Genomic DNA, 13,471 nt, shown 5'->3' on the forward strand with positions numbered 1-13,471 from the left:
ACGTATAATCCTTTCGCAACTATCCGCTTTGGCTTCATCAGATACTTTACCAAGATAGTGTATGACAGGAACGTAAACAGCTCGTCAGGGGCAGCCTCCCAAGTTCATATATTTTCAAGTGTTTGTATACAGATCTTAATATGGTAAATGTTTATATTTACAACCCAATATCTTGCACAAAGGGGATGTACACCAGTGGTATTTCATGAAGCCAAATTGGTGAAAACGGTTGCATGTTATTAAAAGCGAATAGCATTGTTTTGCTCAGCGACTAGTAATCAAACTTAGTATTTTATTTTTTAAATGAATGAAATTTTGCTGTATTTTGAGTTAAATATAACCACATGCAGCTGTCCGAACAAACTTTTCTATCCGTTGTATACACCAACCACATGTTATTACTATATTTTCTAATGCATTTTTTACTATAATAAAAAAAAGTTATATGTATATTTCTTCTTTAACGAAGTAGATAAATACAAATATAAAACTGTATGCACAATACAGAAATAAATTATATCCAACTTCCTGATTGTCAAATCCCAAATCTACGATTTACGGTAGTTCATTAAAAAAAAAAAAAAAAAATCGTTGTTGTTTGTAATTATCACCATTATTAGAAACGAATACATCTGCATGGTCTTCTAAGGCAAAGTTTGGCTATTATACAAAAATATATAAAATATGCTTTAAGAAAAGTAGTTTTTGCTGTTTTGAAATAAAATGTAGTTATATCTTCCTAATAAATGCATTTCTCTGTCATCAAGTTAAAGAAATAATAAGGAAGTTAATTAAAAAAAAAATGTATAATGTGCAGCCACCAACTGCACTAGTTTCAAGTCCCATGTAAATATAATACGTCCCATTCTTGTAATCTTGGTACAGCCTATTGACAAAAGCAAAATCAATCAATAAAAATTAGAATTTCTGTAAAATTTTGTGATTAACTTTCTCTTATTTCATTCTGTTTCAAGCCAACTGATTCTTTTATTGGCCTTAATAATAATAATAATAATGGATTGGTTTTAGAACAGCATCTATACTGTGTTCTATATACAGGGCGTTTCACAACAACACCGACAACGTTTGGAAGGTGATTCCTGACACCAAGATAAGAGAAAAAGTATAGACCAACCTGCGTACACAAATGCTTCCAGCAAATGCACTTTCGGAGTTATAGGCTGCCGAAAACATTTAAAAAACATTTAAAGGTCCATAGCTCCACAACTATAGGACCTACCGTAGTCGGGTCAAGACGTAACTTATGAACCAATTTGTGCTCTATCCAAGAATACATGTTTCAGAATCTTAAGATACTCACGCAACAATATTTATAGAGGAAGTTTGGCTACGTGCATATAATTTGAAGTACTCACCAACTACCTCTATAAAAATTCTTGCGTGAGTACGTATATTTAGATAGTGCACATGAGTTTCTGAGTGAAGTCTTGACCCGACTATGGTAGGTCCCATAGTTTTGTAGCTACGGACTTTTAAAGTTCATTTTTTCATGTTTTCGACAGCCTATAACTCTGAAAGGAAGCATTTGTGCACCCAGGTTGGTCTATACTTTTTGTCTTATCTTGGTGTCAGGAATTACCACCCAAACGTTGTCGGTGTTGTTTTGAAACATCCTCTATACACAATTCACATGTTCCATGAAATATATTCACTGCTTCAACAGTTGAAATCTAAGACTATTCTTTTTTGATATTCTAATACTAATAATAATAAATTTTATTTCTTTTAGGAGAAAACAAACGCCGTCCGCTCCACCCTGGCGCAGCATGCAGGGAGTACGCCACCAGATCTAAAACCGAGTCACGCCCGAGATCCCAGTGGGAGCACTTCGCCAGCAGTCATTCCAGCCGCCACCTTGGATTTAAGCTCCGTTTCCCCCACCACTCAACATGAACTCTCCACACTAGTGTGATCTTCTCTTTTAGAGTTAAAAGTTTTTAAAACAATTTAGAAAATAAGATTTTATTTTTTTGAAAATGTCTTTCATTGACACGAGACCAAATTTTTACTATGAGTTTTCAAATGTTATGGGGTTCAAAGTATTGTTTGTTTTCATATCGACTTTAGATGAAATTATTTACAGGAAGCTCTTTGTTACAAAACCTTGTGAGCAATAAAAGCCTGGAACTTTTTTTTTTTTTGGACAATCTAGTCACCGCATAGTTGCTTAAAATAAATAAATAAAATTGTATAATTGATCTTATACGTACATTATGGATGTTCATTTATGCTCTTATCACACAATTAATTCAAATATGGCCTTAACGCCATTAAATGTTTTCAAATTGTAAGTTCTACACTTTGGTGAACTTAGATAAAAGATAACCGAAAAGTGGAACAAGAGCTCGCTAGAGAATATTATTTTACATGGTATACTGTTGTCACGACTTACTTATCTACTTTCGATTTCCAGCCATTTAGAAAATCGCCATATATTTTCGTGTTTCTAAATGGCTGCAATCGGAAAGCTACTAGGTGACTCGTGATAACGGTACCTCATGCAAAATAATATTGTCTAGGGCGCGCTTGTTTCACATTTCAATAATCTTTTATCTATTTGAAGATATCGCATAATTACTGTAAGATTAGCAGTATTTTAATTTCCCAGTGATTAGACCTCTTAAACACTCGAAATAGTCCCATGGAAAATGAAAAAACTGCAATTAATATGTTTAAATCAATTAAATCTTGTAACTAAACGGCTACAGTTATATTGTTTGATCTCGAACAACCATCACTTCGTAGAAACACATTAGTTGACGTGCTAAAAATTCAATGCAAAGTCAGTTACTTCTAGATTGCCCTTTACTTAAGACTTCAAATTGTAAATCCAATTTGACTTCTTCTAAATTCTAGGCTAAATTTAATGTAAAGATAACGTTTTCTTAAACCAAAACAAATTAATGAAAAAAAAAAAAAAAATGGGTAATTTTCAATGATTTTTATGCTTCCTAGACACTTTAATGATACCATTATCTATGACATAGACCCCTTTTAGGTTTAAGATCTCAGAAAAAAGTTGATAGTAGTCGAACTTCCAAAAACCAAAACGTAGCTTGTAAAGCTACAATTGTCATGTAAATTAATTTTGTTGCTGAATCTTTGATGTCTGAGCCTGTGATTGGTAGAAATGAAAGATGCTTGCTACGTAAGATCTTTTCTTAAAGCTGGTGAAATAAATTGACAAATGGCATCAAATGTCATTTAATAATAGAATGCAATAATGACAAATCTGTGTGTTTACGAGAGAATTGATTATTGTATTGTATCCACATGGATAATATATAAACAAAATATGTATATAATTGTGGTTATATAGGTTTATAGTTATTTAAATATTGTACAGAATTGTAAATTTGGCAATTTTTTTTAGTTGATTACGATATTAAAAAAGTAAAATGAGTGGAAAAATTAGAAATATTTTCTTCTGAACTGTCTTCTCAGATCATTATTTTCTTAAGAAAACAGTCTTCACATACCACAAAACTTTATAATTTAAACAAACAAATTTACTGTTGATCGTTACACTTGTGAAGTCAAAATAAATTCGCTTATTGGTGTCAGTATGACGTATGTAATACAGAGATTTGACGTTTCCTATGTAACATGTTTGTGTAAAGAGGTTACTACGGAACCAATGCTATTTTTTGTAGGTACCACGTTCCAAGTTTCATACATTAATTCTGTTTTCAATTTTTGACCGATGGGGTTTTGTCCTTATACAGGGTGTTACAAAAATTTCTCAATATTTTGGGAATAATTCCTCGCATTAAAATTAAAAAAAAAAAAAAGTTCATATGGAGCTGTGGTCGGAAGAGCACAGTTTCTTAGTTATAGAGTGCCGAAAACGTGAAAAAATAAACTTTAAAGATCCATAGTTCCACTACTATAGAACCGATCGTAGTTGAGTGAAGACATCACCGAGGAACCGGTGTGTGAACTACCCAAATATCCATGTTTCAGAACGTCCAGTACTTGCACAATAACTTTTAAAAAGGCTGTTTGGGAGTACTTGATCACTCTCCACCTACCTCTCTAAAAATTGGTGTGCAAGTACTGGAGCATTCTTAAACATGGATATTTGGATATTTCATATACCGGTTCCTCAGTGATGTCTTGACCCGACTACGATAGGTCCCACAGTAGGGGAGCTATGAATAAGTTCACTTGTTTCATGTTTTCGGCACTTTATAACTCCGAAACTATCCACTTCTGAGCACAGGTCCATGTAACCTTTTTTTTTTCTTTCTTATTTTGTTGTGAGGAATCTGTTCCCAAAATGTTTTGACATTTTTTGTAACACCCTGTATTTATTAGTATAAAATTAAGACCAAACTAGATGATCTGATAATTCTGATTAAGGTATCTCAAAATTTTTTACCAATGCAAATTGTGTTTAGTTGATAGTATATAAAACATACTGTCAGTTTATAACTAACTATACTGAAGCCCCCTCTACAACTAAGCTTTTCTCTAAAAGAACAGTGGTACTATTGAATTGATATTGAAGTTAAAAGAACAACTCTTGACTACCATTATTGGATAACAAAAGCTGTATCTCCTTTTCAAAAAACTAAGAAAAAATCAACATCTTCAGAAAATTTTTCATGCATAGTATAGAACGTTATTTAAAAAAAAAAAAAAAAAAATGTTCTCAGTATTACTACAATGAGGTATCACTTCTGTTATAAACATTGTAGATATATAAAAAGTGGACAAGGCAGAATTTTAAAGTAAAAATCAACAATGGTAAAACCGAGATACTCTTTTCAAAGTACTTTTAAAATTTTCAAACAAGTCTTCCGAGCGAACACTTTCATTTATAGAAATTTGTCTCAGATAAAATTTTATTTTTCGACATTAAGAACCGGTAACTAAATTCTATTAATGTAGGTCAAACCTGTACTTGTGTTAATGCAAAAAAATGTTATTTGTTGTGACTTCATACGTGTGACCAATTGATAAGTGTTTCTCTTTTGGATCAGATGATTAAGAAACTTGAAGTGTGATTTGGCCTGAACAGCTACCTCACAATAGCTTTCAACAATGAACGATTGTCTTTTTGAAGATGGAAATGTACAACACTGCCACTTGTAATTTTTTCTCAGAATCTCGATGAAAGCAAATATACTTCTCTATTGAATTTATTTACTTGTTTTCTATTCTGCTATTTATCCCTTTCTCACTTATTAGTTGGTATGTAGCTAATATCTTACAGTTGTTTTATCCTTATGGTAATGAACTGCAGTTGCCTGCTGTAGGCTATAACACCTCTTTTCCACCACAGATCATGTTGATTTAGGATTTAATATCTGGGCTTTCGGCATCCATGGTCATTGAGCCCGTCACGTTTTAACACTTTTTCGACCGAGTGCCCCCACTGGGAATCACAATCATATTGAATATTATGGTCCTGAGAATTGAATAATTACACGCATCGGAGCTTCCATTGAAGGTGATCTCTATTCTCCATAGTCCACTCGTTCTTGTATATTTTTCAGACCCTCAAGTTTCAAGGTGTTCCATTTTAATTGGCCAAAGGTTAAGTATCGTATTCATATTAGCGATATTTAAGAGCCTGACATACTAAAAATACAAAATTTACCATTTTTCTTTTGCTTGTTTATTCATAAGTGAAACGACATAATGAAATGCAACTTACCACAATCATATATAATGTTATTCTACAACAGGAAATATGAACCTGAAGAATTTTCAGTGTTGCCATCCATAGAAGTTAGTGTTCCTAGAATATCTCCCCCAAAATCTAAGTTAGGGAAGTGACTAGAGGAACGAACTCAACTGCATTTGATTACGTATACTACTTTTTAGATAATAGTTGTATTTATTTTGTAATAAGCAAAATAGTTTTAAAATACAGTTATTAAAATTAAATAATAATGATATTTAAAAACTAGTTCACAGGATACCAAAACATGATACGTAATCAAATTCAGTTGAGTTCGTTCCTCTAGTCGCTGCCATACCTTAGATTTTAGGGGAAATGTTATTCTGGCAACATTGTAATTTCTATGGATGGCAACACTGAAAACTCTTGAGTTTCATATTTTCTGTTGTAGAATAACATTATCTATGATTGTGGTAAGTTGTATTTCATTATCTCCTTTCACTTATGAAAAATAAGCAAAAGAAAAATAGTAAATTTTGTATTATTTTTATTGTCAGGCTCTTAACGCCATTTACCACCCACTATTTAAATCACCCTAGACGAGGCACTCGCTTGACCAGGTCAAAGGAGGTGCTTGGGATTTACTAACGTCCTATCGATAAAAAGAACCCACAATGGTTCGCACGTACAAGAGGGTTTACGGTAGTGGAGAGTTTCTGTACCACGGGAAATCTTCCTATATACACAGGAGTGGCATCTAATATGAAGATAAATGCTGCTTACTACATATTGGTCGCGAGGGATAGCATGAGCTATGACCTTGAAATCCGCAACCAACACACTTGAAAGGAACGGGCAATCCTAATAGTGTTGCTAACTGCCACAACAGTGAACTAGAATTTGGCGATTTGAAGCATTTCTGGGACGGGATGACAGACACTTTGAATCAATCTGCAGCCTTCCTTTTCTCATCTTCATTTTAAAAAATCTGAACAATAAATTAGCCTATTTATTTAATAAGATGTAAAAGTGCTCGATGCAATAAAGGTTTCCTTAATCGTTCATTGTTTTTTTATTTATTTTTTAAATGAGTAAGCTAAAGTAAGTAAAACATCACATAACACAACCTATATGTGCAATTCATTCATTCTCGGGACCAGGACTTATGTCCTCACCTTAGGGAGTTCGTGGCTACAGACCTGTCAACTCCTTCCCCCCTCATACAAGGAAGTTTGTCATTTTCGCTGGTAAAACAAAGTGGTCTTATTAGTACCCTTCCTCCCGGGGTAGTTATTTATGACACAGATGGGGGCGTCTTGAGAGACAAATGAAGAAGCCGAACCGGACATAGTATTCTTGAGTACAGTGAAGTGTGGTGTATAGTTCTGTGTTGTTTTCACTTATGTTGGAGATTATTATCAGCATGGGTTAGAAACACTACCAAAAAATCTTCCCTCTCTCTCTACTGTCACTCTTGCAGCGAATAGCGTTCTTCCTACCTCCCGCTTCTCATAGCTCATGCTATCTCTCGCGCTCTGTACAGCACGTCTTAGATCTAATATGCCACCAACTGTCCCTGTTTTGAATGACAGTAAGACCGCTAAAGTTCACATCCAAGAGAAGGCGTAAAACGGAATGAGATCAAGGCTAGTATAGGACAACTAATTAATTCTACTCCGCTGTGAAAAAATACAAATGAAATCTTTGTTTTACGTCCTACGGTTATGCCGGTTAGGCTAAAGGAGACGGTGATGATGATAAATGAATGAAATGGTGGAATGAAGAAAGTGGGAGGAAAACCCGAGAAAACCCACGAGCACGGTGTTTGTCCACCACAAAGTCCACACAGCGCACTCCGCTGTACTACTTGCGGAATATCAGGTGTGAATTACACGGTTTGGCGCTGGAAAGAATCGGATTGATTTCTTTATTGGCGAACAGCAAGTGCGTGCAGGTCAATCGATGTATGAGTATATACTATGATACCCTGCCTATCAAAATAAGTGATTACCCAGAGTGTAAACCGTACAGTTTCGCTGTGGCCTTTGGACTAAGAAGACCGTGCATCTGTGCTCCATCAGAAAAACTCTTACTGTTAAAATGGAACAGCGTATCAATGTGAAGTTTCTTTTCAAAACTTATGATTTCTGTTTATCACGCACGCAAGTTTCTGAGTGGTTCAAACGTTTTAAAGACAGACAAGGAGCGACCATACACGACCTTGCACGTCGAGAACGGACACAAACATTTCAAGAAATTGACAATGTGATTCGAAAGGATCTTCACTTGAATATTCGAGCTGTTCCTGAAGTCTCAGAAATTGACAAAGAAAGTGCTCATTAAATTTTACATTGAAGTTTCAACGTGAAGAAAGTGTGTTCAAAACTGGTGCCAAGAAGCCTGACATTGGAACAAAAGGAAACTCAGATGAACATTTGTGTTGACATTATAATCACTGGCGCAAATCTCGGGGGGATGAGGGGGGCACTGTCCCCCTAATAATCCGATTTGAAATGTGTTTTTCGGAGAGAAATGTGATGATTTGTGTCCGACTGCTACAAAGGAAAGTGAGATGAAATTGATGTCCCTTGGCTTGTTTTATTTTCACTGCTTCATCTACATCGCCTGATATACAACAGGTTCACCTCAGAAATCAGATTCATTTATCGAAATATGAATCCCACCTCTTTCCCCTTCCCCAGAATAAGCCTCAATGTTGAAGACAACTCTGCTCCCCTGATCCTGCACAGCGTTGTTTCTCAACTTAATACATATTTTGAATGTCGCTTTAAAAAATATGGGAACGGTCTTACCTGCTCCCCCCTTCCCCAAATATTGAAGACAGACTTGAGCCGATGATTGTAATACACATTGAAAGAGATCTTACATTCTTAGACCGTCATAACCTGTGACGAATTGTGATTATTTACGCGCCATTTTGAAACCAAACGCCAATCAACGCATTGGAAGAGCCGGAATCTGCTACGCTACAAGAAAGCTTGAATGAGCAAATCGAAATTCAAAACAATGATGATTTTCTCGACTCCCGTGGGATTATGTACGTTAGTTGGCTACCTGAGGGTGAAAGTATAAACACACATTATTACCATCAAGTTTAAAATCTGATCCGGATACATCGAAAAGTACGTACATGAGGACGAACGGATGGACAGACAGACATAAAAAAAAAAAACTGTCTTCACTCTTTTCGCTGATGCTACTTTCATTTAACAAACATAAATTATAGACATTTCTAATCGAAAAGAGAATTAGTAATAACCGTGTACTTTGTAACAGGAAGGATATTCATAGAAAAACACTAAGTAAAAATCCAGTATTTACTATGCACAGGGAAGGACAGTTGCCAATACATTTTCTTTAATAATATTCAAATCAAAGTCAGTCAACAATATAATCTTACATTTTGAAATCATCTCTCTCATGTCTACAAATGGAACAAACTCCATTACAACCCAATGCCACACTGTGGAATACCAAATAAAACTTAAAGGAATTTATTCACCCAGAGTACTTCACTCTTTTCTGTACACATTCCTTTTTTACCTTTTACAGCAGAAAAATATATTTATCTGATGAGAGGCAACTGTAAATAAAGGAGAAATATTGAATAGAATAGAAGCAGTTACAGTTATGGATAAGAGATAATGTTGCTGGATGTTTGATACCTAAGCTATTAATAACCCTGCTTGAATTCACTCTCTTTCAGAACAAAACTTGGTACATACAATAACTCACAAACACACAAAATAAATCGTCAACTGATTTTACACAAGAATCCTGTATTTTTCTGGAATATTTGGTAACATGTAATCTACAAGCTATATTATAAGAGATATGATTTTGATCTCGAAATAAATGATATTTACACAGTGCAGAGAACCGGTTTGCAAGTCTCCACTTTTGCTGTGAAAACACTCCTTTTTCTGCAAGGGTTACAAATTCACTATCAGATTGAAAATTATCACCTAAATCACTAAAGAGGAAGCATCGCGGCCCCTCTTTCAATTGTGAGGAATAACTGTACAAGAGTTCATCAACAAACAGTCTCTGGCTTACACTGGTTAATGTTAGCTTTGTGAGGTTTGGCGGTTTTGTAGTAACCTCTCCACGGCTGCGTTGATGTCGCCGAAAGTAGCTATTAAAGCTGAAAATAAAACACACAAGGTTATACATCATGTTTTAACTTTTAAAATAAGACCATTTAGATAATAAAATTTAAAAAAAAAAAAAAAAAAAAAAAAAAAAAAAAAAAAAAAAAAAAAAAAAAACTAATAATAATGAAATACAGGCATGCACATGTTTAATGCTGAATAGTATTTTTCTTAGCTTCAGCTCAAAATATACAAGAAGAAGTCATAAAGTAAAGAGACTTTCGAGAAAAGGTACATTTATTCCAGTGATAGAAAACTGAAACATACATTATTTTCCTACATAATCTCCCTGCACTTCAACGAACTTTTCGCAAGGTTTCACAAGCTTTTGATTCCACAGAAAAAAAAAGTTTCGGTTGCACCTGTAACCAATTTTGTACCGCACCAATGAAAATCGCTTGGAGCCAGGTCTGGACTGTATGGCGGGTGTTCCAGCAATTCGAATCCCAACTCCTCATGCTGTGCTGACAATTCTTTCGGGACTTACCTTGCGCAAACTTTCCGAAAATTTAGCCTGTCGTGTAAGATGGAATACGCTGAACTGTAACCATACCCATACCATTCTCTCTTTTCCACCACCATACCCTCAATGACTTTCAAATTGTCCTTAGGCATTGACGTCGATAGCCTCCCCGATCTTTCGTCGTCACAAAGTTCTTCCCTGTTTGAAACGCTCTATCCATTTATAGATTTTGCTTCGCGATAAACAGCTGTCACGATACTACACTTGCATTCTTTAAATAATTTCCACAGGTTTAACACCTTCCGCAAACAAAAAGCGAATCACTGCCCTCACTTCCTCCTTGGTGCAGATCGACAAAGGAGTTGCCATGTTCCTCCAACGACTAACGCGGGAATAATGATACGTTGCATAGGAATGTTGCAGACGACTGGATTAATTCAGCGCTGGATACTAGCAGTGGTACCAAACCCTAGTGTGAGAAATTGCGTTAAGTCCCTTTATTTTTTGACTTCCCCTCGTATTGGTTTCACTTCATATTTCAATAATTTCTGTAAGTACAAGGAATCAATTTTTTACAGTTTAATACTCTTTCTCTAACCTAACCTAATTTTTAATCGTCTTAATCAACCGGATCCACGCGCAATAGATTAGCTACTGCGAGTCATTCCAATGTTGATATGATGATTATTTCTAGAATTAGCGGATCGTTGTTTGTCTGTGAAATTTAGCGTATCCGTTTAGCACCAAGGCTGTACAGAAAATGATCTTACAGTTTCTGATGGAAATTTTAATCCCCTCCTACCGGCAATCAAATCTGGGATCACGTGCATTAAAGGCGTACGCGCTAGCCACTTGACCAGACGCGCACTTCTTATGACTATTATTATTATCCAGGACAACGCGGAACTACACATTGACAAAGGCCATCCGTGACATTATTATCCGACTTGGTTACAAAACGGAAATACATACTTCGTATTCCCCAGACATTGTATCGAGGGATAAACATTTGATCCATACGTTAAAAACCCATCTGTAGGTAAGATTCCAAACCCATCACGAAATGATCCACGCAATAAAAGACTTATTTGGTTCATGTTTCGCTGAGTTCTACAAGTGTGGCATGTATATAACGTTGGAGGCATGTTATTGGCAAGATTATTTCTAATATCCCAGCCCCGTCTTTATGTGATTATCAACATTTCTCTTTGTAGTGTCAAAATACGGGATTTCTATTTTTTTCTAAGATACTTAATGAATACATAATTATTGGTAACACCTAAGTGTATTTCTTTTTAACAGCAGGAATGTTAGCTCATATTTCGTATCAAGTTTCACTTCAGAAAACTTAACGCATCTACACGTTACGATGAAAAAAAAGCACAAAAATGCTGAATTAATGAAATCTGACTGGGGATTGAACCATTTAAAGATATTCATACACAGTAAAATCTAATTTAAAAGAAGCACGATGTTTGTGATAATTAAAATACTAGTATTTTTTACAAATAGTATTTTCTTGCTAATGTTCGCACCATCAAACCTACCAGGTTATTCCATAAATAATGTATTTTTGCACCGTGAGGAAAAGAACGATAACTTACCTGGAGTAACATAATTAGTCAGAAAAACAGTCTACATGAGACTCTACAACACACTACCATCTGCCAACCAGTTGTTCAATCCCCCGCTAAAAGAAGTCAGCGGTTTTGGAGGTAGAGAACTGAGTCATGTCATCCTCATTTTGCCGAGTTTTTCCTGAAAGGCAGTTTTGCATGCTGTGGGAAAAATCGGTTTGTTGGTACAAGATCGGGTAAAAACGTCGGAGGGGGAGGGGATCTTCTCTCAGCCACATTCCTCGATCTTATTACAGGTCCTTCTTGCTGTGTATGGGCGCGTGTTGAAGGAGCACACCTTGCGATCAACCAGAGTAGAACGTTTCTCCAGAAATGCAGTCCATAGATGTTCCAAGCTGCATTTATCTGGTTACTTGGCAGCTCAAAATAGATTATCCCACGGATATCCCACCAAACATTAAAAGTTACTTTGAAGAAGTGGGGGTCTTGTTTTGACAGTTCCTGCCCCCTTCTCCCTTAGGTATCTACTGACATTTGAGTGTAATGTTACGGTAGAAAGCCAACTTTTCATCCTCTGTCAACATTCTGTCCAGAAATTGCTCACATCTGAGACGGGTAAGCAGGGAATTGCAGATGTCTACTTGCTGCTGTTTCTGTTGAGGTTAGTGCCTGGGGTACCTATCTGCCGAGTTTCCACACACACACACACAGAAGTCCCCCAGATGACGATGACCGGTTGAATGGATGATATGGAGTTCACTGGCTAGTTCTTCAAATTTGCACTGGATTTGCCTCCACCGCTGCTCGCAGAATATCGTTGTCCACCCCTTCTCGTGGCTTATCGGTGAAGCTGGTGTCCCCAGACTGAAACCCCTGCTCCCACCTCTAGCACTTCCGCACATCTACAGCATCCTGTTCATATACGGCATTCATGTTTCATGCCGCTGCGATGAGTATATGTCACTGGTGAAATTCATACATTAAGACATGCTGTATATGATCCTTTGATACTGCCATGATGAAACAAGCCAATTTCAAAACTTGGAGTAGGCAGTTCTTTTACCACATACTACTGCACAATGAAGTGCTCTTATTATGGCACAACTGTGGAATGTGCCGTCTACTTTACCATTCACTATTCATTCGTTAGACGTACTCATTGCAGTGGTCATCGAAAAAACATTACTTATGGGACGACCCGATAATTTTTAATATCTCTGTATCGTATAGAAGCATACTTATTTAGGTATTTCAACTTTAGTTTTTACTTTCTTTCTTCTTTTCAATGAGTAATCATAAGCTTGTAAAATTTCCATCAATGTTTTGCATGTGTGACACCCTGGTATTTCTTTCATTGCTGGTCATACCTCCTATGATATGATTAGCAATCATACATTAGAACCTGAAACACAGTAACTGATGGAGATATGAACTTACGAGACCCCGAATTTTGTATGGAATGACGTTATTACTATTAGTTCAAAACCTCAGTGTTTACTTTGATATACTTTTGTCTTTTAATTATGATTATTTACTCCAGAGGTTCTGATTAACTAGCCTTGTGCGAAAAAAAAGGAGTGCGCACTGATGGAGGTAACAGTACTTGAGG

At 35.9% G+C, this 13,471-nt stretch overlaps 2 protein-coding genes across 6 annotated transcripts in view; one reads left to right on the forward strand and one right to left on the reverse strand.

The window, feature by feature from the left end:
• Window positions 1-5,168, forward strand: part of LOC145666297 (uncharacterized) — a 255,157-nt gene extending 249,989 nt beyond the window's left edge. For all 4 annotated transcript variants that reach the window (XM_081733373.1, XM_081733376.1, XM_081733375.1 and 1 more), the window contains one exon: window positions 1,751-5,168. In XM_081733373.1, coding sequence (XP_081589499.1) covers window positions 1,751-1,933 — 183 coding nt within the window. In that variant the 3' untranslated portion in view covers window positions 1,934-5,168. The remainder of the gene's footprint in view (window positions 1-1,750) is intronic.
• A 3,806-nt stretch (window positions 5,169-8,974) lies between these two features.
• Window positions 8,975-13,471, reverse strand: part of Ubqn (ubiquilin) — a 62,696-nt gene continuing 58,199 nt past the window's right edge. For both annotated transcript variants that reach the window (XM_081733372.1, XM_081733371.1), the window contains one exon: window positions 8,975-9,815. In XM_081733372.1, coding sequence (XP_081589498.1) covers window positions 9,739-9,815 — 77 coding nt within the window. In that variant the 3' untranslated portion in view covers window positions 8,975-9,738. The remainder of the gene's footprint in view (window positions 9,816-13,471) is intronic.

This window comes from Thermobia domestica, chromosome 12 (genome assembly GCF_964235325.1).
Source record: "Thermobia domestica chromosome 12, izTheDome1.hap1.1, whole genome shotgun sequence".
Taxonomy (NCBI): Eukaryota; Metazoa; Arthropoda; class Insecta; order Zygentoma; family Lepismatidae; genus Thermobia; species Thermobia domestica.